The sequence below is a fragment of the Pteropus alecto genome, unplaced genomic scaffold, assembly GCF_000325575.1.
Source record: "Pteropus alecto unplaced genomic scaffold, ASM32557v1 scaffold13, whole genome shotgun sequence".
In the NCBI taxonomy this organism is placed as follows: Eukaryota; Metazoa; Chordata; class Mammalia; order Chiroptera; family Pteropodidae; genus Pteropus; species Pteropus alecto.
The window spans coordinates 5,462,780-5,487,601 of record NW_006434373.1 but is presented as its reverse complement, the minus strand read 5'-3'; the positions used below and the strand labels follow the sequence as shown (position 1 = coordinate 5,487,601).

Sequence of the window (24,822 nt, the reverse complement as noted above, 5' to 3'; positions counted from 1 at the left end):
GAACCAAATAAAATTGAATTTTCTCTAATATCAACAATAATTTCTTATGCTTCAAACTTTACTGAACACAAGCAGCAAACTAGTTAATTATGTACACATTCTCACCAAAATTTTCCAAACTAAAACTTCTTTTCCTTAAGATATATTTTCACTGGAGTTTTATTGGTAACAGGAAGTCAGAATAGCGCCACCGCAGTCTATCAGGTCAAACACAAATGTTCTGAATAGTACTAGTCTAAGTATAGCCTGTGGACCAGTAACAGTTTACAAACTAACAGATCCAAAACAAGGTATGTAAGTGTTTTAGAAGCTTTTATAGTCAATTTTGACCTCATTTTTCTAACAATTCACCTTAATTATATTTTGCAAAAGTAGAAGTCTGAGATGACTGGAATTAAAACACAAAAAAGTGGCCAATAACCACCACTTGAGAAACACTGCTCTATACTTGCTAATGTTTTTCCACTAATGACACACAGAAAATTATATTTTTATAGTTCATGAGGATAAACAAAAAAGGCTGCCAGAAGAATATAGAGGCCAAGCTGTCCCTAGCCACCCAGACACCCACCCTGGGTCAGAAAAGATCAATATCTTGGCAGAGCAGACTAAGGTAAGAAACTTTACTCTAGAAGTCACAATCTGGCATTCCAGGCCACTCACAAACTGAACACTATCCAACCTTTTATCAAGCCTTCAGAGAAATTCTATCCTACCTGCTCAGTAATTTTGCTTCGATGTTTTAAATACCAGTTACACTGTTCCTCTCTTCTGGAAATAACCATGCCCTTACAAACTAGACTGTATTTATTGGTCAAAGCCCAACTTTCAAAAGTCAAATTAAGATTCATACTTTCTTAAGTCCTATCTGCACTGAGATTTTCTCCTTATATGCAATCACTAAAAAAAGCATCACATACTTATTAATGAGCAAGTAGTAATATATCTCATAATGACTCCTTATCTATTCAATTTATATCGCTTTTTCTACCAAAGCAGATTTTAAGTTTTTTATTAGAAAAGCAGGATCAAGTCTTCCCCTTCCATTATGGCCTTCGAAATAACTAGGACAGCAATATTACTCAGGATATTTCTAGCATTGGCTCTTACCTAGGACACACTATCTTTTAAAAGATCATGCTCTGGAACCAACTACTCCCATAGTTTTAACTTTATACGTTCTTATCAACTAGGGACACATTATCTATGGTCGTCTTTTCACCCCTACTCTCAAAGGGGTCTGCTGTGAATTACTTAGATCCACCCAGATCTTTTTCGGTGCTTTTATAAACACCATCACAGAATATATTTTTTCTAAACCATTTAACTGGAACTTGCAACTGGCTTCTTTCTCTCCAGTCATCAGTATGACTTAGCAGCAAATGTCCTCCTATGGCTGCATTATTCTCGACACAATTCTAAATAGACAAAACTTTTCTACATGTCTAGAACCAAGTTCCTTCTGGGCTGTGTCTCCATTCTTGGGTTTTAAATACCACTAATCACCCATTCATCCTAAGTAAATTTATTTCCATTTCTGACTTACAGTCTTACTTTGAAGTAGAATTCCCATATGCCACCTTCATGGGGAAAAGGTTTTTCCTTACACAGTAACACTTGACTATTCTCCTTTTTTCTGGATTATATCCATAGTCCTTAAAGCCTAGCTTTATTCTTCATCATATTTTTTTCTATTTTAAAAAAATTACCTTAAAATTCTTATATGGGCTTATTAAAATTTAAAAATTGCTCGACATCACCTTTTATATATCCGTATCTTGTCATAATTAAGTCTCTGTATCCTTGATTATAAACTTTGAATAGGAAAAAGAATTCATCAATCTGGTATACTTACTAGCAAATATATACTAGGTACTTATTCCATCTAGTAATTGGCAACAAGTAAAGAAATGAGAAGTGAAATGCTGCTTCTCTTTTTTTTTAAGACATAGGAGAAATGTGAACGAGGTCAGGCTAAAAAAAAAATTAGGGGATGATGATAGTGCAATTGTCCCCAGGAAACCTGTTAAGTCACTGTAAATTTTGGAATTTTCTTCAGATTAATTAGAAATTATTCTGGATTGCCTCCAAATAGATTACTCTGGGACACAACAGCTAAAATCTAGTCAACTATTTTATTTTAGTCTTGCCTCATATCCCTTAAAATGGCCCTGAGAACTCTAAAAATAATTATAGAGTGCAAAATCATTCCACAAAATTTGGAAAAAAACACAAATACAAAATACTATTTAAGTATGCTTTATACATACCAGTTTGGCTTGTGCTTCTGCAATTTTTCGGTTATTCTCTTCCAGTATTCGCTCGAGCTCCTCACGTTTTGCACGTTCTTCCTCCTAAAGGGGAGGACATGTTAAGATGTTAGAAAAATAAAATGTTTATTTTTATTGATAAATATTTACTAATCTTCCTCTGAACTTTTTTGATCTGACTTAACAGGGTAGCTTTATAGCTACCTTCTGTCTGACAAATGATAAACTGTGCAGCCACTAAAATTTGTTTCTAACACTAAATTTCAATCATCCCTCCCAGTCCAAACAGCAACCGACTAAACCCTCCCTAATTGATAGTTTCCTGGCAATTATTACTAATATTTTAATATCACACAAATCAACAAGGACAACTACAAAACTGGATAGTATTTACCAAATTAAAAAAATAATATAAAATATAAATAAAGTGAATATTTGTCTCACCAATTATGTATACCTACGTATTCTTTACCTATACTCCTTTAATCAGCATTAAAAGTTGAATATTTACTGTCTTGTCCAGTGTCCTGCAGAGTGTGCTCCTCGGCTGCCATACGCGCCAGCTTCCTCTTTAAAATGATTTGTACTGTTAGCTTGGCAATACCTGCATCAGCAGCTCAACCATTTATAAAGAAACAACATACAAGGAAGGCTGAGCTGAGGAATGCAGATGTTTATGGTAAGAAGGAACAAAAAATGTAATTCATCATTCCTAAGGCAAACAATTAATAAGAAAAATACATTTACTGTTAGTGAAAAATACAAATGGTAATCCATACTTCATGGAACTAAGGGCTTCTTCCATGGGGAAAATGGACTTAACATTCAGATGTTGACAATTTCTAAAGGCAGCTTATCTTGTCATCTACAGTCTGATCTGAAATTCAGGAATCCAAGGGGTGCATAGTCAGGAAATAAAATTCTATAATTTATTTTTTCTTGGAGAATTTAATGAGACTTTATAATGCAAACTATATGAAGATTGCTTGATGGCTTGGGCAGTGTTCAGACCACAGCATACATATTCAAATGATTTTAATATTTGGAAAGTCTGTCAGAGGGTTGTGTCCGTGTAAAAAAAAATTGTTAATATGAAACAAAAAGCACATGAAGAGAAAAAAAAATCTTCCTATGATTAATAACTCGCTACAAGACAGCACCATTACTCCAAAAATATCTTCATTATTAAAAGCGCTGATATAAAAATTTCATTACATTCAATTGCATTTAGTCTGATATCCACCAAATATAGACATGTATATCTAATTAAAGACAGCACAAGGGAAAATACATTTAAAAAGCTAAGCTTACTGGAAAACAGAGAATATGTCAACTTGTCCATGATAATGATGCCGAGATTAAAAATGACAATGAGTCTTATATTTTGAGTTAAATATTTCAATTCAAGAAAATATAACAGGATTTCCTGTAGCACATACCAATGGAATTCATATTCATTATGCAAACTATTTTGAGGGACACTCAGTACTGTAAAGTAATTTGCCTTGAGTGTTTCAGTGACTTTCAACAAGTTTTAAGATCCTGGAGTAATCAGTGCAAATAAGCCATAAAGCTTCAGTAGCAAATTACTGTCTCACAGAAAGACATTTTCAACTTCTGCTCCAGCTGCTGATAAAACAAATCATGTGTTTAGCTTGACTCCAGACAAGGACAACCTGTTCCTTCATAACTCTCTAGAGAAAAAAAGGAGTTGTTAGTAGATACTAAAAAAGTGGATGAATAATCTGGACATTTTTCCTAAAAAGATTTTTTGAAACACATTAGGAAAATGGAGGCCCTTACGATCAGAATCCTAGAATTAGTCCACTGTGTTGAAGCAGAATTTGGGGTAGGGGGTGAGGGATAAAACAAGGAAAAAAAGAGCAAGAAAACCTATTTGTCAAAAAGCAGGTGCTTTTGTCACTCAACGTTAGGCCCTGCTCTTTTAAATCTGACTGAAGGCAAAAGCCTCTCACAGTCTAAGTAATGAGTGATAAACAGGAAAGAATACATAACCACAGGTGGATTTTTAACCTTTTCCCTTTACCACTCCCTGTGTCCCCCCACCCTCCCAAAAAAAGAATTTAAGTCCTGCAGCCATGGCAAAAGTTTCAAACACTTCTCAAATATGTAAGCCAGTTCCAGTAAATCAAAGTTTCCTTGAATACGTTTTATGAAAATAACTTTTAAATGTCAGCACTTCTGAATAGGCTAAAAAATTAACTTTCGCAGCAATGTTAAGTTTAGATGAGAAAGGAATTAGTCTGTATTCCATCTCTTTCTGAACTGAGGAGGCACACCCGACACTGAAAGTTTTGCCATGGACTGTCTCTACTTTCCAAACGACCGAGCGTTACCTCTCTGGCTTTTTGTGCTGCAAGCTCAGCTTGTCTCTGTCGCTCGAGTTCTTCGAGCAACTGCTTTTCCATGATGCGCTTGGCTTCCTCCACCCTTCGGAGAACTTCTCGCTCAATTTCATCCTTTCTTTTCTCCAATTCTTCCTCTACCCTTTTTGCTACCAATTCTTCCACTCTTCGTGCTGTTTCTTCCTCGATGAGTTTTTCTTCTATTTCCTGCTGCCGACTAGCAAACAAAATGGGAAAAATGACTTAGGTGACATAATAAACTTAAAAATTGAAACTAGTTATAAATCTATAAAATAGGTAACCTCATAATTGCACCTCATTATATATTTCTATGATTTTACAATTCATTTTCATCTAACAGTTAAGGAAATGATACCAAGATGTTAAGTGATAAATTCAAATAAATATGAGAGTTTTTTCCCTCTATCATTTTCTGAATAAAAAAACTAGTATATTCAAAGAGCTTAATTCATTAGTCTTAATTTAGGAATGTAGAGCAAATCTGAAACAGGGAATCTACTTTTGTTACCAACTTTAAGCTATGAAACATATGGATTTGCTCATCTGCCAATCCACCCAGTCTAAGAGTTGAGCTACAAAGAAGTCAGGAGCAACCACTATATAGCAAGCAATTCAGACCAGCTAAATTCATTCATTCTCCCTCTCCTTCCCTCCAAAGTCAGAATACAGACTCAAAGAGATTCAGATTGCTAAGGCAATAGCTGTGTAGCTTTTAGTAAAAATGTAGACCACCTTCAGGTTCTGAACTTTACTACTGTAACTTTTCTTTCATTTGTTATTTGATTTTCAATTAAATGAGAAAGTGGACTGAAAACATGTATTTATCATCAGTTCTATCAAAAGGTCCACTGAAACATAATACTGTTTTAACTATTTTAATCTCACACAGATATTATGAACCAACTTATTTATTTAAAATTCTATGCTGAAAATTCTGATATTTATCAAAGAATTATACTGGAAATCTTGCACGTTTTATACCACTTCATGTGTCTAGTCTGAATTGAAGATCAGTATGAAGAAAAAATATAAAAGATCTCAAATACTTTTATTTGATTACAATTAAAATTATTTTGAGATAGATTGGGACTACATTAAAATTAATTTGACTAATTTCTTTGTGTTTAATAAAGACTTTATAGTTTCTAAGTGACTATTAAACGCCCAATTCATTTTAACTCAACTCTGTTTTTGGGGGTGATTCAATTCCCATTCAAGTGCTTTCATTCTCAACTCTTGTTACTTATTCACAGAGATACCATACTAACACCAATGTATCTTTAACATTCTGATTCATTTCAGTTTCTGCATTTAAAATCTTTATGTTTTTCTGTCAAGGAGATAGTAGCTACTTGAGAAAGCATAACTTCTTTTAGGTTCTAGATATTTAGAATACCCATTCTGAAGACAGTGTTGCTTGTTTCTTAAATATCTCCTCCCCAACACTACATTATTAGCAATTTTTATTTAAATCTAAGATACAGAAGCCTAACACACTGTAATTCTCTTTTTTTTATTCTTTTTTAACTTCCAATGAAACATAGCATTAGGGCAGTTTCAAAAAGCCTTTATAACAACTCAGGAAAAGAGAACAAATACCCCAACACTAAACATGAATAGCCAGGGACATCTAAAGGAAATGAGACAGCTATTTCAATGGAAATTAAACTATATTTCAAATAGAAAAATACTATCTACTTCATCCAGAGGAAGAGAAAAATAGATGAAGTAACACTGACAACTGCTGAAGCTAAATGAATGGATATATTAATATTGTAACATTCTCTCTACTTTTGCATGAGTTGGAAAGTTTTCATAATGCAAAGTTTTAAAAGTATACACACCCACACACATACATTTTGCTTGTTGGTTCTTACATAAATATGGAGAAGCCTAAGAAGAAACTTTATTTTAAAATTCCTAAGAGAAAGACAATTGTAAAAAGTTCCAAATAAACTGTTCACATAAAGTAAAAAAGAGGGGAAACTTACTGCAAAAGCCAGATCAGCATGGTGTTAGCTCCCCATTTCTCTGCTCCCACTGATGGGACACCAAACCACAGGGGCCAGGTGACAGGCAGTGCAAGCACAGGTGGTGGTGGGCTGCTCTGCTGCTAAGGAGTCAATTCTAACTACAGTTCAGTAGTTTTATAGCCTGAAGGGGAGGGCAAATGGGAAGTCCCAAGTTCAACTGAAACCAGGAGGATGAGAAATGGCCTACTGGAGTTTCTCACAAGGCTGCTTATCTCTCTTTGTTCCTGGAGGAACCACAGGGCAGCCCACTATGACTATAATTAAGTCTTGCTGCTGTGTCCTACATGGAGACAGGCAAGGTCATGGCACCACAGCAGAACTGCTCACTTACAAGTATTATCAAGAATATAATTTCTGTTGTTGCTGTTATTCCTGGTAAGGTTAAAATTGCTACTTCAGCAAATCAGAAAAAAATAAATTAATTAAATCAAATTTTAGATCCAGTGCTGAAATAAAGTTCAATATTGCTTTAATTCTCCTCCCTAAACATACTGAATTCATAAAACCAATGGGCATGTGTACAACTGAATTAAGCATGAGTTAAACTTTATTGATGACAAATTTATTATCATAATAAAGCAGCTAAGCTTCATAAGAGACACTAAACTTTCTTGAAAAGAAAAACACTTGGTCATTAGTATCTTTCAAAAGATGTATCATATAATTGCCTCTCTACTCTTTAAAACTTTTGCCATAGGAGTTGTCTCTCTTATTGTTCTTTTAACACTCTAATCTTTTCATCGGCCTCTTCTGCTGAATCCATTCCCTTGCCAAGATTCTGGGCCACTGATGAAAGAACTGAAAGAAAATCTTCAAGTTTTTCAATGGAAATGGGATAACATTAGGTCTACATTTTCTCCATGCTCTCAGGTATTTTAAACACACCAGTCACAATCAATTTTTAAATGGCAACTATTAAAACAAAACAGTATTGTTTAAAGAGTAGCACTTTGTACAGAGCAACTTTCAATATTATTTGAAAAGTCTTTAAAATGTATGAACTCAACCCTAGGAGCTTACTCATGGGAACTGCTTCATAATATTAGCAAACAGCATTTACTCAGTACTGAATAGGTACGAAATACTCTGCCTACAGCTTTATGCACCATGTCATCATTTACACTTTGATGGTTCCTGAGACAAAGCAGTTTACTCCTGGGCTCCACCTCACTGCATGTTGCTGAGAGGTGACTTTCAAATTGTATAGACTCCAAAGCTAATGATCTTAAGCACCCTTCATTGTTTCTCCAGGACAAATCTGAGAGGCAAAGACATGCACCCATGTACAAAGATTTAAATATCAAAATAATCATTTAAAAAATTCGTAAAATTCTTACAAACGCCGGAGAGATCTTATGCCCTGACGTTCTGCCTCAAAGCACTAACCTCCCCAATATACATAGTTCCATCTACTAAACACATTCATAAAAGCTACTCTTTGCTCTTTGAAGAATCGCTCATATTGATCTCAGATTCAGTTTAGATAATTTAGAAGGCTCTCGATCTATCATGCAGTTGAACACTAAGCGTACTCAAACCTAGATATCACAGGCTACAGTAAGTTACTATTTCATTAAGTTTCCTGATTTGCTGCAAGTCATTTTCAGCTGCCCACTTTTCAACAGTTAATACAATATACATAAAGCATCTCAAAAGAATAAATATGAAAGTGATAAGAAGGGTGCAGGGGAAAGGAAAGAGGGAACCATACTACATGGCTGGGACACAGGAGAGAGAGAGCTTTTGAACTGAATTTTGAGCCAGGTAAATTAGATATTCGAAATGAGAAAGAAAAATTTTTTTTGAATGTTAAGATTTGCCTTTTACTGAATTAAGATTATAACTAGCAAGATCACTGCTTAAATTCGCCAGGCTCGATCTGCCCATATGTACATAAATTATATTATATAACATTATTTGTTGAGGCGCACTATATGTCAAGCATTGTCTAGATATTTTACATGCACTATTTCTAATCTTCATAATAAGAAAGACAGGTATCTCCATTTCACAGATGAGAAAATAAGCTCACTAGTAGGTGATTTATTCAAGGCCTCAGAATTGTAAATGGCAAAACAATCCGGTTTCCAATCTTACAACAGAAGATTCACACTGGACCTTTTGAAAATACACTTTACACTCACTAGACATTCTTCTGGTACCTTTTCTCTGCTTCCACTATGTGCATGTCTTCCTCCATCCAACTCTAAATACAAATATTCCCTAAGGTTTTTTCTGTCCCTAGGGCCAACTACTCTTTTCCACCCACTCTTCCTGGGTCATTCTACACTCTCAAGGTTTCCCCCAGGCTTGTCCTCCATATTAACCTTGGATAAACTCACTATATCCAAAAATGAGTGCCCACAGTGCAAGTATAAAATGGAAACTCCCTTTGATTTTTCTCTCTCCCCTAGCCATTGGGTTTCTGACATTTTAACCAGTGTCTGACACACAGTAGTTACTTAACATTTGGTGGCTGAGATGCAATAGCCACAACATAAGCATGAGAGCCTGAATTAATGCTTTCTTTCTCTTGTTTCATATCCAATTTATTTGTTCTTAATGTTTCTTAAATTTGTCCCTCTCTTCCATTCCAACAACTGCTCCCACACTACTCTTGTGTCCACTTAATGTAACTAGTTTCTATACTATACAGCAGTTAGTTATCTGGTTTTTTTTGTTTGTTTCTTTTGGGGAGTGGGGGGTGGAAAGACCGCATTTACCTGCTTAAAAGTCTCTCCTGTTTCTAAGTTCCTTAGTATGGCACACAAGACCTTTCCCACAATTACCACTCTCTATTTTACCTCTCCAGTAACTCCTTGACTCAAATACTTAGAGTATTTCATGTTCCAACTAACATTAACCTTTTTACCCCACTTCAGACCATTTTGTCTCCCTTCCTTTATTCTGGCAGTAGAGTTCTCCTTTGGTTCACATGTATCCTCCTATACTTAGCCTGACAGTCTCTATCTTTACCCATCACTCATTCCTTGGGAGAACTAAGGGTTTAACCATCCTAGATGCTTCCTTTCTACAATCACATCACCATCACTGAATATACACACTGCAGTAGTACCTGGCTACCTGTCTTTAAGCTAGATCAAGATCTTGGACAGGGGTCAATCATTTTTATATTAACAGTACCTAGCATAGAGTCTGGCACATTAAATGCTCAAAAAATATTAGTTGAATGAACTAACCAATAGGGACTTGTAGACAGATGACTTCTGCCCATTCGCATGGCTCCAAAACCTAGGTCTTGCCACTGTTACCTTTGCATTTCTAAGGCAACAGAACACATTAGGTAGTGCCTACCACATGGCACACAAAATTCTGTGTACAGGTAGCTGCCCTCTCCTTCATAAACGCTAATAGAAGTTTTCTTCTATTAACTTGGAACTACATGGCTGCTCTATTTTCTCATTTTCATCCCTGTATTTCTTCTCATCTCTTTATGTGCAGCTTGCTAAATGGTTCTCATCTTCACATACCACATTTTCTTTCACTTTCCTACAAGTCATAGCTTTCTAGTGAATGGCAAGGGCTCCTTCTGCCCTTGAAGTGGCTTTTTTTCAGAAATACAGTTTACCCAAATAGTATGTTAAGAGCCTTACTGTGACTCAGATTTTCCTTACATGAAAGTTCTGTATGTGGGCAAAGCAAAACATAAATAAAAGCAAATATTCAAGTGTCTTCTAAACAGCAGGCTTAGAAGGGGAAACAGTTATCAGGAATGCACAGAAGTTTGCTATAGAAGAATATAAATCAAAATTAAGAAAGAGTAGGCTTTGATTGGGATTGTGGTTAAGCAGGTGAACGCAGGTGTCACCACTTATCTACTATACACTTAAGGTTTGTGCATTGTTTTTACACTTCAAAAAAACAAAAACTAAGTAAGCCCAAGAAAAGAAAAGCGACCGCCACATTTTTAACAATATGAATACATTAAAGTAAAATGTATTTCTGGGGGTGTCCGATCAGCTAAAGTGTCTTATTCCAGAGAATCCCAGTCGCATATTTAAGCTGCAATACAAGAGCGCTCTAGACAGCTGCGATGTGCATCCCACGGGTTAATTCCTTCCTGCTCTTCTCCAGCGGGCCTGCAAATGCTTTTCAAACACGTCTTCTGGCTGGTTTATTCTTCGACCCTATAGCCGACGCAGCTCTCCAACACCACTCAGAACTCCACCCCCTACTTCCGGCACTCTCCTTCCCTCGCGCGCGCCAAAATCGCTTTCTCCCCTCTTAAGCCTTTCCTGCTCAAGCCCCACTATTCTCCTTCCCAATCAGTTCGTGGGGCTGTCCTGCCTCAGGCTTTCCACAGCCCGTACGCAGGCTCTCGGGCGGGTTCCTGCAACCTCCCCGTCCAGCCCCACCTGCCCCGCGCCCCAATTTCCCACTCTCCCCGCCCCCCAGCTCGTTCCCCGGCTCCCGCCCCTCCCCCGCTGGCGCTCACATTTTTCGCTGCCGCTCGAACTCCGCTTTCTTCTCCTCCTCCTCTCGCTTCTGCTTTTCGTCCAGGCTGCTACGCTTGCTGACCGTGCGCCCGAAGATGTCGATGCGGTCGGGTGGGGACGAGGCGCGCTCCCGGTCCCGCTCGCGCCGGGACACGGCCGTGTTGGTGGAGCGCGAGCGGGACCGCGACTCCCGCCGCCGGTTCCGTTTACTTTCCCGGGATTTGGAGCGCTTCCGCACGCGCTCCTTGTCCCGGGACCGCGACCGGGACCGGCTCCGCTTCTTGTTGTGTTTGCTGCTCTTGGTGTGTTTGGAGCGGGACGAGCTCCGGCTCCGAGACCGGCCCATCCTTCCGGGCGACGCTGTGACTAACCGCTGGCCTCGGGCCCCGCGCGCGCCTAGCTTCTTTAGCCTCTGACTCCAGACGCAGGCTGGCCGTCCCGTTGAAGCCGGGGGAAGGAAAACTGTCAGCCGGCTGACTTTCTGTCACTCCTTGAGGTCGACGGCTGCCACGAAGACCGCCTCCAACAACAAGGCCGCAACACCAGGAGTTGCTAAGATGGCAGCCACGGCTGCACCGGCCTCCCTTCCCACAATGCCCCGCGCGGAACGCGCCGCCGCACGAGCCCCTCCCCCTGACGATTGTTGCCGAAGGCGAGGCGAGCGTTTCCGAGCGCACTCGGCTCCTTCCGCCATCACCTGCGCCATCCTGACGCGCGGAAGCCGAAGTCCCTCGCTTCCGTTTTAGTGCACTTTTGCTTTCGGGTAAGATGGCAACCAATACTGTAAGAATAAACCTGTCACGTTTTCGTGCGAACGAAATCATGCCTCGCCCCGAACTAACTGCTTTATTTTCTAAGTTGGTTTTCTCAGGCAGCCCTAAATTATATTGGAGTGACCCTGAGCAGATCGCTTGCCTCTCTGAGTTTAGTTTCCTTATTTGTACAATGGAAATAACTACACTTTATGAGGTGGATGTGAAGATTACAAGAGATAAAGTAAGCTTTGATGAGTGGAAGCCAATGCTTAGCAGAGGGCTTCATGTACCAGGCGTTGTTTTATATGCTTTGCGTTTATTAACTGATGTTCTCGTTTTAGGGAGGGGGACGCTGAGGTCAGAGAGTAAAGAAGTTGTCCAAGCACACAACTAGCAGGCACCATAGGCAGAGCAGGAGTGTGTATCTATGTTGTAAAGCCCTTGCACATAACCAATAAACCCACCAAGCCCTAGCTACAAAAGCTGTGGCCCTGTATGGTAAACAAACCGTCACTGTCAACCCCCCAAAGAAAAAGAGACATTACTATTCATATGTGATAAGAAACCTTGAAAACCTAGGTCCCTCAAATTTTAAAACAGTTCAGCAAAAGGCTGGAATGATACTCATCTAATGTTAAAGACAGTTATTTACGAATAGTTGGTAGATTGGTTTCCTAGACCACCACAAACTGGTGGTACAAAATAACAGAATTTTGTTCACTTAAAGTTTTGGGGTCCAGAAGTCCAAAATCAAGATGTCAGCAAGGTTGGTTCTTTAGGAGGCTCTGAGGGAGAATATGTTCCATGCCTCTCTTAGCTTCTGATGGTTGCTGGCAATCCTTGGTGTTCCCTGGCTTGTAATCTAGTCTCTGTTTGTGGTCTGCCTTTTTAAGGATGTTAATGATTAAATTAGGACCCACCCTAATCTAGTATGACCTCATCTTAATTACATCTGCAAAGACCCTATTTCCAAATAAGGTCACATGTCCAGGTCACATGAATTTGGGGGAGATATTATTCAATCTACTACAGTTAAATTTTTTTTAAACTTTTTTTATTAGTATTTTCCTACATGTTATAAATTTTTTCTAATAAATATATGATATTTTACAAAAGGAATAAAGAGATGTTTCTTTTAAATAGTACAGGAATATGAGAAATGTCACAATCTCGTATATGTAAGGATGATGCTTTAATTTAGTGGAAAAAGAATGGTTTATCAATAAATGCTGCTGGCATGGTTAAAATAAAGACATTAAAAATAAAATACAATTAATTTACATTTTTGCATTATAACAAACAAAAACTAAGATGACTTGAAGTCTAAATATATTCAAAAGTTTAAAATATTTTATAAATATAATCATGTAAGACAAAAATAAGCAACTATGGAGCAATGGTTATACCACTTGGAGATTATTTTTAAATACAAAAATGCTGTGTCATGTTCCCGGAGATTCTCATATAGTGCTTGGGTCCCAGAATCTCCATTTTTTAACAAGCATCCACATGATTCTCTTGCAGGCATCCCACCAACCATAGTTTAAGAAACACTGATATAAATGAATAGGTTACTATATTATGTAAATAAGAGACAACTTTGGGAGAAAATATTTGCAATATTTAGCAAGCAAGGCATTAATATCATTGGTATATAAAGAGTTCCTAATAATCAATAAAAGAAATGCAACTCAATAGAAAAATGAGCAAGATATAAATGAGCCATTCACAGAAGAAATACAACTGATAAAAAATGATAGAAAACCTGGTAAAAGGATCTAAACCTCACTAATAACCAGGTAAATGCAAATTTAAATAACAATTATCTGTTCATTTTCCTATAATCGACAATTATTTTTAAAATTACTAATAAAAAACCTGGAAAACAGAAGTGTGTCAAAGTCCACCCAAATTATGAAGGATTATCTCTGAGGATGCAGTAAAGGAATGAGGGAGACACATTCCATGCCTTTACTTAATAACATTTATTAATAAAGTGTTAATAAGGTGAAAGGGAGAGGTGTTGAAGACAAACACCCATATATACTGTTAGCAGTTTATTACAACCTTTTTAGGGTGTAATTTGGACATGTCTATCAGCATTTTAACTTTTGATACCCCATGACCCACTATCTTCACTTCCCACAGATAAATAACACAAGAATTTGTCCCACAGATAAATAACACAATAGATATGATATAACAATATGTAAGAATACTTATCACAGCATTGTTTGAATGGCAGACAATTGAAAACAATCTAAATATTAAAGGAGAAAAAGTTTATGGTGCATCTACAAACAAAATACAGTACAGATCTATATGGACTAATTTGCAAATATACCTTCAGTATAATTATGGGTATTAGATGCAAAGGGAAAGCTGAAGAAGAATGTGTAGGTTGCAATCTCATTTTTGTTTCCAAAAGCATATTTGTGTGTATATTTATCTATGTGAGTGATAGCTACATATTACATAGATAAGTCTAGAATTGGAGGAGTAAACTGGGAAACTTAGTCTTAAATTGTTTACAGAGCAAGTAATCTATTTATTTAAATTACATGTGTACTGGAGTGGACTCTAAAATGACTTATGGAACTTTTAAAGGAAGATGGTAGTTATCCCACTCAAGTCATAGTTTTTTTCCTTTCCTTGAAAAGAAAAACCTGGAAAACAGAAGTGTGTCAAAGTCCGCCCGAATTATGAGGGATTATCTCTGAGGATGCAGTAAAGGAATGAGGGAAACAAATTCCATGCCTTTACTTTATAATAATCAAGGTCTAGGCATTTCACACTCCCTGAACGAATCTTTTTTTTTTTATGAGCTTACTTTTTCATTGATTATCTTAGGCCACTGGAATCCAGTTCTAGGGAACTTGGCTGATTTGCGTTCATTGAAACCCATGGGTTAGCATGCTAACCTTAAATGTATGCTGAATGCATGTTGAATGAATAAGATTTGAGTGACTTTTACTTTGAGTATGAGCTGGTTCTATTTCTCTTGTTTTGTTTTTGGACTCCTTTTAAATTTCCTGTTGCCTCCTCTCCCCCATTCCCTTCTCTCATTAAAAGTGTTTCCTCAGTTCATCTTTGAATAATTACAATAGCCAAATATAAATAAGATATCATTTAAAAACATCATTCTAAAGAACAATCTTCTAATGTAAAAAATGCCAAGGAGATGCCTGAATATATCTTTCCTCTTAATTCTTAAATTACTAATTCTCAATGTCTTTTGCAAACTTTTCAGAATTTGAGATGTATACTGTAACTTCTTGACGAAGTATCATTTATGCAGAGCATAATTACTAAGTGCTTAGTTTGTATGAGTGTTGTGCTAGTTGCTTATGGACTTATACCTACGCTTAATGTATAGATGGAGCACTTGGGCACCGGGTACCAGTATCCTGGTAGCTCACTCATCTACCAGTCAGTCTTTCTTGTTTCTTAGATTAATATCTCCCTAACTTTTCCTTGAGTTATTTGAAACCCCATTCATACCCATCCTTCCCTACCATACTAACTCCTTGCCTTTTGGCAGTTTAGTTCTCCTTGACAGCACTTTTCATATTTGTGATTTTTAAAAAATGTCAACTAGTTATTTAATAGTTGTATCTCCTGTGAAAAATGAGCTTCTTGAGGAGATGAGAGGAGAGAGCCATGTCTGATTTGTTCAGTTTTATATTTTCATCTCATGTCTAGTACCTTGCACAAGGGAAGCATTGGACGAAACATAATTTAGATGAGTAAACATGGGGTACATTATTTGGTTTCTTCTAGAAACCTTCAAACAGTGCTTCTTTTAAACCTACTTGAGACAATTCAAAATGACAGAATTTTACATAGTTTGAACATAGAAAAACTGATTTCCATCACAACTTTGGCAATAAAATCAGCAAAACTCTATCTAGCGTCCAAAAATTATCTTTTGATTTAATTCAGAATGTTCAGTTCTGTACAAAACGTACAGCCCCTTTGTTTCCTAAAACAAATGTTACTCTAATTCTTCATCTAAAGCTATTGTCTGGAGGCCCTATGCTAGGCAAGGTTAATTGTAAAATTGTAAGTGTGCCTCTACACAAAAATTAAAGGAGAAAAAATCCAAGTTTGCCTAAGAAACAAAAGGAGCAAGCAGAAAAAAATATTTTTAGACTGAGAGAAGCACATGCAGATAGTCCAAGCAGCAACAAATGCAGAGATCTATGTCTTTTCTGCTCAGATGCCTGAAGAGCAAGGCAGAGAAAAGGCAAAGAAAGCCCTCCCGGAAACTTGCTCAGCCTGAACAGTGACAAGCTGATCTCTGAGAGATGGGAGTGTGAGCTTGGCAAGCTTCTGACATGGAGCCAGTCTAAATCGAGAGGCCAAATTTAGGTCAAATAAGAAACAAATCCTGACTTATTAAGGACAGATTTATTCAAAAGGATTATTGCAAGGGGTTTGGGGTGTGGCTATAGAAATAGGGAGAATGTGACAAGATCCGTCTCCAGAGTTAGGCAAAAAGGGATTTTCTTTTATAAAGAGTAAATAAGGTCAGAGAGACCCAGGTACACAGGAGTGGGGTGAAAGTGGGGGATGATCCAAGAGTAGGTCAGAGAATGTTTAATTCTGAGGCCAGCCTGTTCTCAGAAGGAACCCTCTTACTGACTCGGGCAGAAGGTAGGCCAAACTTTAGTCACCTGGGGGCAGGAGAGAAACTTAACCAAAGTTTGACTAACAAGCATTTTTTTTTCCTTTTGATCAGTGGGGCAAAATAGTTCATCTCATTTATGAGGCAAAGAATGGAAATTTAGAGGGTCTGCCTCTGACCTTGTCATAGATATTCACAAGGACTCCTGTGAGTCTTATCTAGTCATGTGGGGAGGAGGGATTCCTTGCAGTGTGTCATTTTCCAGAGCTCAAAGTGTGGGAAATCTCTTAATTTTCGCTGCTTTCCAAGAACATGGGCTTCAGGTAATAGTCAACACTGTCATTAAGGGCTTTGAAGGACAACCTAAGAATCTTCACTTACTCCTTCTCTGACTCTCCTCCTTTCTCTACATAGATCTGAATTCCTGACCTTTATTCTTTTCCTTCTCTCTGAAGAACTTTTTATAATTCCTCACAAGGCAGGTCTGGTGACAAATTCCTTCAGTTCTGTTTATTTGAGAAAGTCTATATTTCTTCTTTACTTTTTTTTTTTTTTGGATGAGTAATAATAGCTCCTGTTTATTTTTTTTAAATTTATTAAATTTTTATTCTTTTTACCTTTTGACCCCTTTCACTTATTTCTCCTACTCCCTACCTCTTGCCTTTGGCAATCACCAATATGTTTTCTGTATCTATGAGCTTGGTTTTTCGTTTTGTCTTGTTTTGCACCTTAGTCATTGTTATTTTAAATTCCCGATCTGATAATTCCAAAATCTCTACCATATCTGGGTCTGTTTCTCATGTTTGCTTTGTCTCTTCAGATTTTGTTTTTTCTTACCTTTTTGGCATTATGGCTTATAACTTTTTGTTATTGAGTAATAGATACATTTATCTGAGGTAGCTAGGCCTTTGGTATAAAGTTCATGTTTTTCTGGCTAGGAATCAGTCTCTGTTCATTGTTTACTGTAGCCGTAAGTGTCAGAGGCTTCAATTTCCTCTGTGTCCTTGATCTTGTCTCCCTGTTGTCTTTGGGCTTCCCTAGGAATTCTTTCTTAAATAGAGTTAGGGCCTTGCGGTTCTTTTAGCTGTAATAATCTGTTATTATGTAGGAGGCCTATTGATTTGGGGCTAAGGTATGGAGGAGGGGACTCATTCTATAATCCTATAATTAGGTCTTTATTTCAGTGAGTCTGTACCCCTGGGCCGTGACCTTCATAAGAGTTTCTCAGTATTTTTTCTTTTTTCATTAGGTGAGACAGGCAGGATAGATGGGGTTGGAGCTTGCCAATGTCCCTTATCCCAGGTCGGATAAGACTCTGGTGAAGTCTTTTTTTCTTCCCTGGTAGGCATTTGTTATGACATATTTCAACATGGCTGCTCCTCCCATTCCAGCCAAACACAAGGGGATTTTCCTCCTGTCTTTATGGCGAGAACCTCATGGGGATACTAGAGGTAAAGATTTTTAAAAATGTGGAGGACCCTTGCTTAGATTGGGCCCGCAGGAGTTTTTCACTCACAAGTTAGTCTATCCTCAGCTTCCAGCAATTTGTTAAAGATACCACTTAAGTGTTCCTGCCTGTTGTGGTTCCAGTAACTTCTGCTTCAGGAAAACTGGTCTATATTCTCTGTATTTTCTGTATTTACCCATTTCTCCAGTTTTCAGGGCAATGGTTTATCCTGTGACCTAAGTTCTCTGATAAATCTAAGAAAAGTCATTGATTTTCAGTTTGTTAAGCTTTTCTTGTTCTGAGGTATGAAGACATGACTCCCAAGCTTTTGTTTTGTTTTTATACTTAAATAGTTGTTTTAGTTCTCACAAGAATTTCACATCAGTGACCTACGAATTCACCAGTTTTTTTCAGGTAACAGAATCTTAACAAATGTGTCTGAGCTATGTCCTGTCTCTGGGTTTTGTTTTTTTCACATTTGGTGTGAGCAGTCATTTCTTAAATTTAAAAAAAAAGTTAAGATATTTCAAAAGTTAGTGTCTCACTACCAGCCTGTGACTAGTTAACCAATTTTATTTTTTTTGAAAGAAGTACTTTGAGAATAGCCTACACTCTTCCCTTCTCTCTTTCATTTTAGTCCACAGTTATTAAATTAAATGTAAACTCAGCTGTTTTATTTAAGTGTTTTGTGGTATTTACGAGTAGGGGGACTAGCATTTATTGGCAAATATTTATGCCCCAAGGACTGTGCTAAGTGCTCCTCAAACTTCAGTGTGCATTTGAATTATCTAGAGATCTGGCTTCAACGGAAACTCTAACTCAGTTGGTCTGGGTGAGGGCCTGAGTTTCTCACAAGGCAATGCTCAGGTTGCTGGTCTGTGGTCGCACTTGTCTTAATTAACCCTATTTACAGATAAATACTCTGTAAAGGTGAAATGGCTTTTACACAGCTTTACAGCTAGTCAATATTTAAATCCAGGTTCTTCAGGCTGCAAAAGAAGTAGCAAAGGGGTACCCTGCAGTTAATTTTCCTTTCTTCCCCACAACCATAGGCCATTATTTAGATCTCTGTTTAGGACACTGTTGTAGGTTAAATTATGTCCCCCAAATTTTCAAGTCCTAAGCCCCAGTACCTGTGAGTGTCACCTTATTTGGAAATAGTGTCTTTACAGATATAATAAAGTTAATATGAGGTCATACTAAAGTGAGGGGTCCCTAAAGCCAATATGACATCTTTATAAGAAGAGGAGAGTGATGCAGACACACACAGAGAGGAGAAAGCCATGAAGACTGAGCAGAGAGACTGGAGCGATTCAGCTAAAAGCCAAAGAATGCTAAGGATTGCTAGCTGCCACCAAAAGCTAGAAAAGGCAGAGAACCTCTCTAGAGTTTTCAGAGAGAATGTGACCCTGACAATACCTTGATTTAGGAATTCCAGCCCCCATAACTGTGAGACAATACAATTCTGTTGTTTTAAGCTTCCAAGTTTGAGGTAATTTGTTATAGTAGCCCTAGGAAATTAAGAGAAACACTAATACAGTATCTTGGTTTTCCTTGTTCCTGAGTGTGTCTGTCTGCCCTCCTGGATTGCCATCAGGCATATTCAGTCACTGCTGAAAACACTTCACACCAATGCAAGCTGCCATGTTTTAGAAAATTAGAAAAAAAAAAAATTTACATCATGAAAGCAAATCAGCCATACAGTACTTTATAGTAGAGGAGGCTCTGGTTTGCTTTTTTTTTTTTTTTTCCCCTTTTTTAATGCTTTTAAAAGTAAAGCTATATTTTTCAACAACAAAAAAATTTCTCCACAAGAGAGTCTTGTATAAGTGTGATTAATTGCCTAGATTTTTGCTTAGGAACTGTATTGCTAAGCAAATGTTTATCATCTGAAAATTTCATGACATTTAAAAAAGAAAAACCTTTTGAGATTGCCTTATATTTGTTCTTCAGTGAATCTGTGATACAGAAAGTTAAAATTTCAAACCAGGTTTTATTTCATTTTCCTTCTCAAATCAAGTACAGTATTTTGGCTTTAGTTGGCCTCAAGTACAAATAAAATAGACTAGGAATGAATTTTTCCTCTTCATTCCACATTTAAAAGTCCTAATAATAAAGGGAAAAAAGTGTTCATATTCCAGCTACTGCACAACAAACTACCCCAAAACTTAGTGGCATAAAACAACCATTTAAATGTGCTCAAAGATTCTATGGGTCAGGAATTCAGACATAGTGCAGTGGGAATGGCTCCACAATGTCTGGGAGCTCAACTAGGAAGACTCAATGGCAGAAGGCAGAGAGGGAAGTGTGACTCAATGTCTGGGTGCCACGAAGACTCACATGTTTGGCAGTTGATTCTGGCCATTGTCTAGAACCTTAGCTGAGACTATCAGCTATAACATGTACATGTGGCCCCTTCATGTGGCCTGGACCTCTTCATAACATGGCAGCCCTGTGGTAGCTCAGTACTCCAAATGTGAGTGATGGGAATGAGTGAGACAGAAGCTATTTAGCTTTCTCTCATGTACCTTCAGAAGCTGTGTTACTCCCTTCTGCTACATTCTACTGGTTGTAAGTAAGTCACTGAGGTTGGCTCAGATTTAATGGGAGAAGACTTAGATACCACCTCAGGATGAGAGTTCAAAGAATGTGCATTGTGTCTAAAAATCATCACAATACCTTTTACGAGTTAATGTTTCACATAACATAACGAAAATGGCATACATTCCAGTTAGAAGATACTATCGACTATGCTTTGGAATAAGAGACAAAACCTCTCCAGCTCTCATTTTCCTCAAATCCAGGATGGAGGGCTGCTCTTGGTGGGCTCCACAGACCTTTGCAGAGCTCTTATTTTAGTTTTTTCCCTATAATTGTACATAACAAAACCTTAGAGGGTATGATTGAATTTCATATCTGACCTTTACCCGAGAGGAAGCTATTATGCCACTTGTAGCTGTCTACAGCAGAATGAAGCAGAAACACATTTCAATCTTCTTCCTATTGTAATTACTAGTTCTTCCTATTGTAATTACTAGTAAACATAGATTTCATTTATTGCAAGGGCTGGATGCCATCTCTTTGCCTTGTTTGCTCTCCATACTCACAGTACCCCTAGCCTCGGTATTTCTTTAGGCACTTTTAGAAGTCTGCTAAAGGCCCACCACCTTTCCGTGGAGACTTCCTCTCAGCCTTCATTTGAATAGCCCAGGATCAAGAATCTTGAACATTAGAAGCAAAGTTGGTGTGGTTATCAAAGTAGAAAGTTGTCAGGAGGTAGGAGGGGTGGAGGGTAAAGGTGGAGTGTCTGACAAACAACTGAAATCCTATGCGAAGTATACTTGCCACCAAACTCTAACTAGACATATTGGTAGTATGTTACAAATATTGCAGTGAATATACATATTGCATGAGACATTCTAAAAAATACATTGCTTATCTGAAATTGAAATTTAGCTGGGTGACCTGTATTTTTATTTGTTAAATCACACAACACTAATGATAAATGCTTCCCATTTTTTTTTCATCAAGAAAATTCTTGCTGCACACCGTGAACTGTTGGAACCTACTGATTATACTTCACAGACAACCCAGACAACCCCCAAATTCTTCAGATTTGCCACAGCGGCCTCTTCCCTGCAGAGCATTGCTTTTGTTCATCCTCAGAAGTTCACCCTACCTGCTGTATAAGAGAATGCTTCTGTTGGAAGAGGTCATCAAGAGAACATGACACCAATTGACCCTGGAGCTGGACCCTGGGCAAGCAGAAGACCCCACCCCTCCTCTTTCCTTGAAATGTATGTTCAGCCCACTGTTCCCACACTAGCAGCTATTTCAAGGAGGCAGCCTTGAGAGAGTAGTGTGTTGCTAAGATCATCTGGGCTGAATATGTGACTGAACCCCAGTTGAGGCTTTTATATTAACTTTAAGATTCTAAAAGGTGGGTATGGAAATATACTTATTTTGCAGCACCTAGTACAAGCCTCGTATGTAAATTATCTTCTTTATTATACCTGCCACCTACCGATCTGGTGGTGTCTGCCTTTTTTTGGTCTTTTTTTTGCCTACCATGTACAGGGCTAGTTTGAGAAACAATAGCCTCTCCTACATAGGATGTTGTAAAACTTGGAGTTTTTGCTTATCTGTTTGGTGAGAAACTGCATCTCAGTGTAGTTTTAATAACTCTTTTTCTTACTATGGATGGAGATTGAGCATCTTTTCATATATTTAAGGGTTATTCACATTAGTTTTTCTATGAGTAATCTATATCCTTTGCATGTGTTTTCTTCATTAAGTTCTTATATTTTCTCCTCAATTTCTTAGTAACTTTTTTATATCAGGAAGGTCAGTCCTTAGTCTTACATATGACTGAGAATATTTTTTCTCTAATTTATTGATATTATAAGTTGTATTTTGACTATTAATGTTTATATATTTTTGTCCCATAGATTTGTCATATGCTTACAGGTGACTTAAAATCTCTTTCCACTACTGTATTGTGTCTATCCATGTGTCTCCTCCAGTTGTTTGTAAGTATTGCTGTTGGGCATTTAGGGCATTACAGAGTGACTTTCATGTCACTTTTAATGGTTTGGGGCAAGAAGTATACTCTGTCTGATATTACTATCAGGACCACAGTTCTCTTTTTGTTTGTATTCACTTAATTATACTTTGTCCATCTTTCTATTTCATATGAACTAAATAACTTTTATAGGACATGTCTCTTGGCATAGTGTTGGATTTTGATTCATGATAAAATTTGAAGATCTTTCTTTTGCTAAGTGATGTAATCCTATTTTCATTTATTGTTTAACAGATAAGTTCGGTATTGGCTCTGTAACATAATTTTATGTTGTATTTCAGTGTTTAGGGTATTTTTAAAAAATCTTTCACTTTATATACAGTTCTCATACTTAAGGTATATATGCTCATTTTATTGGCTACTTTTATAAACATAGTATCATACATACTTTTTACTCATTTATTTTTTAGACAGCAGTGATGACATTAGAATCATCTCCCTTCATCTTTTTCTTTATAACTCAATCTTAATCCATAATAATATATATCTTAGTATCTACATTTGACTGGTGTAGTCTGTTTACACTTCTCTTACTTGGTGTGTCAACTCTGAATCACATCCTCATACTCCCAGCGATCAACAGATTGACTCTACCTTCCATTTTCTTCCCCTGCCCCTGTTTGTTAGTTGTGTTATCTCTATATCATCAGCTCACATGGCATTTACATTTTTCTCCTTCTCCTTCATCACCACAGTACCTTTAGAGCCAGTCCTGTGGTGGTATTAGTTGACTGAAGTGCAGTCTCTGAGAGTTTCTCAAGGATGTCTCATGGCAGTTGTGGTCACTGAGTTTGTGCAACTTTAAAACTGTCACCTTTCTGTTTGAAGGGCACCTTGGTTTGATGTAAAAACTTTGGGTCATGGTTTTTGTTGTTGCTTTCTGATTGTTTATTTTTAATCTTAGAATAACAGCTGTGGTGTTTTCTGGTGTTGACCATTGCTGTGAGGAATCAGAAGCAAGACTGATGTGTTTTCCTACCTGCTCAGTGGAGTCTTTCTTTGTCTTTAAGGTTGGATAACTTTACCAGGATTTGTATCTGTATTGATGATTCTATTATGGTTTCTCAGACATAGTGTGTGCGTTTCTTATTTAGAATGGCTTCTTTTATGTGTGGAAAGTTTATTTTTAATTATGTATTTAAATATATACTCTAGTTCACCACTATTACTATTGTATCAATACAGGTGGGAGGATTCTAACCATGTGTACATTGTTTTTCTTTAGTCTGATAGTTTCATCTTCTCTCTAATCCATTTAAACTTTTAGTTTCCATTGTCCATTTTTCTTATTTCTACCTTCTATTTCTTTTACTATGTTTTCAATTGTATTTCTTATCCCTTGTTTACCTTCCAATTTATCTTCATTTTGGTATGATTTTTTTTCTTTTTGTTTTGTCTTGCCATTTCTTACTTGTGTTGTTGCATTTCTCTTATGGGGTCTTAATAGAGACTGTTTTCTTACTCAATTTCTTTTTTAAAGAATGGCAATGTTTCTTGGTTACCAATGTCAAAAAGTCTATGAGATGTTTTAAGCGAAAAAAGCAACAGAGCTGTATGTCACTAATTGTATAGCAAGGGGAACAGAAAGAAGAAATATAAATGTTTGTATATGCATAAAATATTTCTGAAAGAATATTCAAGAAATGCTGACATTGTTGGCCCCCAAGTAAGGGAAATGCATGTTTGGGAGATACTAGCAAAAGGGAGATTTTTTTCATTGTATGCTTTTTGTAACTTTTGAATTTCAAACCATATGAAAGAACTATCACTTTAAATGAAACAAATGTGATACTAAAAACTTAGGTCAGCTGGAAATACATATATGCTAAAATACTCATGATAAATTTTTTAAATAAGGATTAAAAATAATGTCAGCAAAAGGTCCCTTGCTTTATCAGACATTAAGTTCCATAGATTTCTAGAATTAAGTGGACTTAGGCCAAGGTTAGAGAGACAGATGAATGAGTTGGAATAGAAATGGAAGAAGTGTCCTTGCCCCAAACAAAGCTCAACCCCTGAATTGAGTCCAGATCCTCCTCTCTCTTGTTTCTACTTTTATATCTTCTCATGTGCATGCTTTTTTTTTCTTTCTTCTTGGTTTGTTCCTTAGTGTGCAAAATGCTGAGTTAGCTTCCATTTAAAAAAAAAAAAAAAAATCCCTGATTCTACATTTCTCAAGCAGTTTTCCAAACACATATTTCTGTTTTCACTGTTTCTATGTCTTCATTCCTATTCTCCTTACCACTTACTCTCTTCAGGTGGGA

General features: G+C 37.2%; 1 protein-coding gene and 1 long non-coding RNA gene across 2 annotated transcripts in view; one reads left to right on the top strand and one right to left on the bottom strand.

Annotated features, from left to right (window-relative positions):
• ARGLU1 (arginine and glutamate rich 1) overlaps positions 1-11,739 on the bottom strand; it is a 22,478-nt gene extending 10,739 nt beyond the window's left edge. Inside the window, exons 1-3 of the mRNA XM_006909374.2 lie at positions 11,147-11,739; positions 4,628-4,853; positions 2,271-2,354 (exon numbers count right to left, since the gene is read on the bottom strand). Coding sequence (XP_006909436.1) covers positions 2,271-2,354; positions 4,628-4,853; positions 11,147-11,493 — 657 coding nt within the window. The 5' untranslated portion in view covers positions 11,494-11,739. The remainder of the gene's footprint in view (positions 1-2,270; positions 2,355-4,627; positions 4,854-11,146) is intronic.
• Positions 11,740-11,770: 31 nt separating this feature from the next.
• Positions 11,771-23,758, top strand: LOC112477772. Its single transcript, XR_003045574.1, has 2 exons — positions 11,771-11,910; positions 21,508-23,758. It is a non-coding gene; the product is annotated as an uncharacterized LOC112477772 (long non-coding RNA).
• The last annotated feature ends 1,064 nt before the right edge of the window (positions 23,759-24,822 follow it).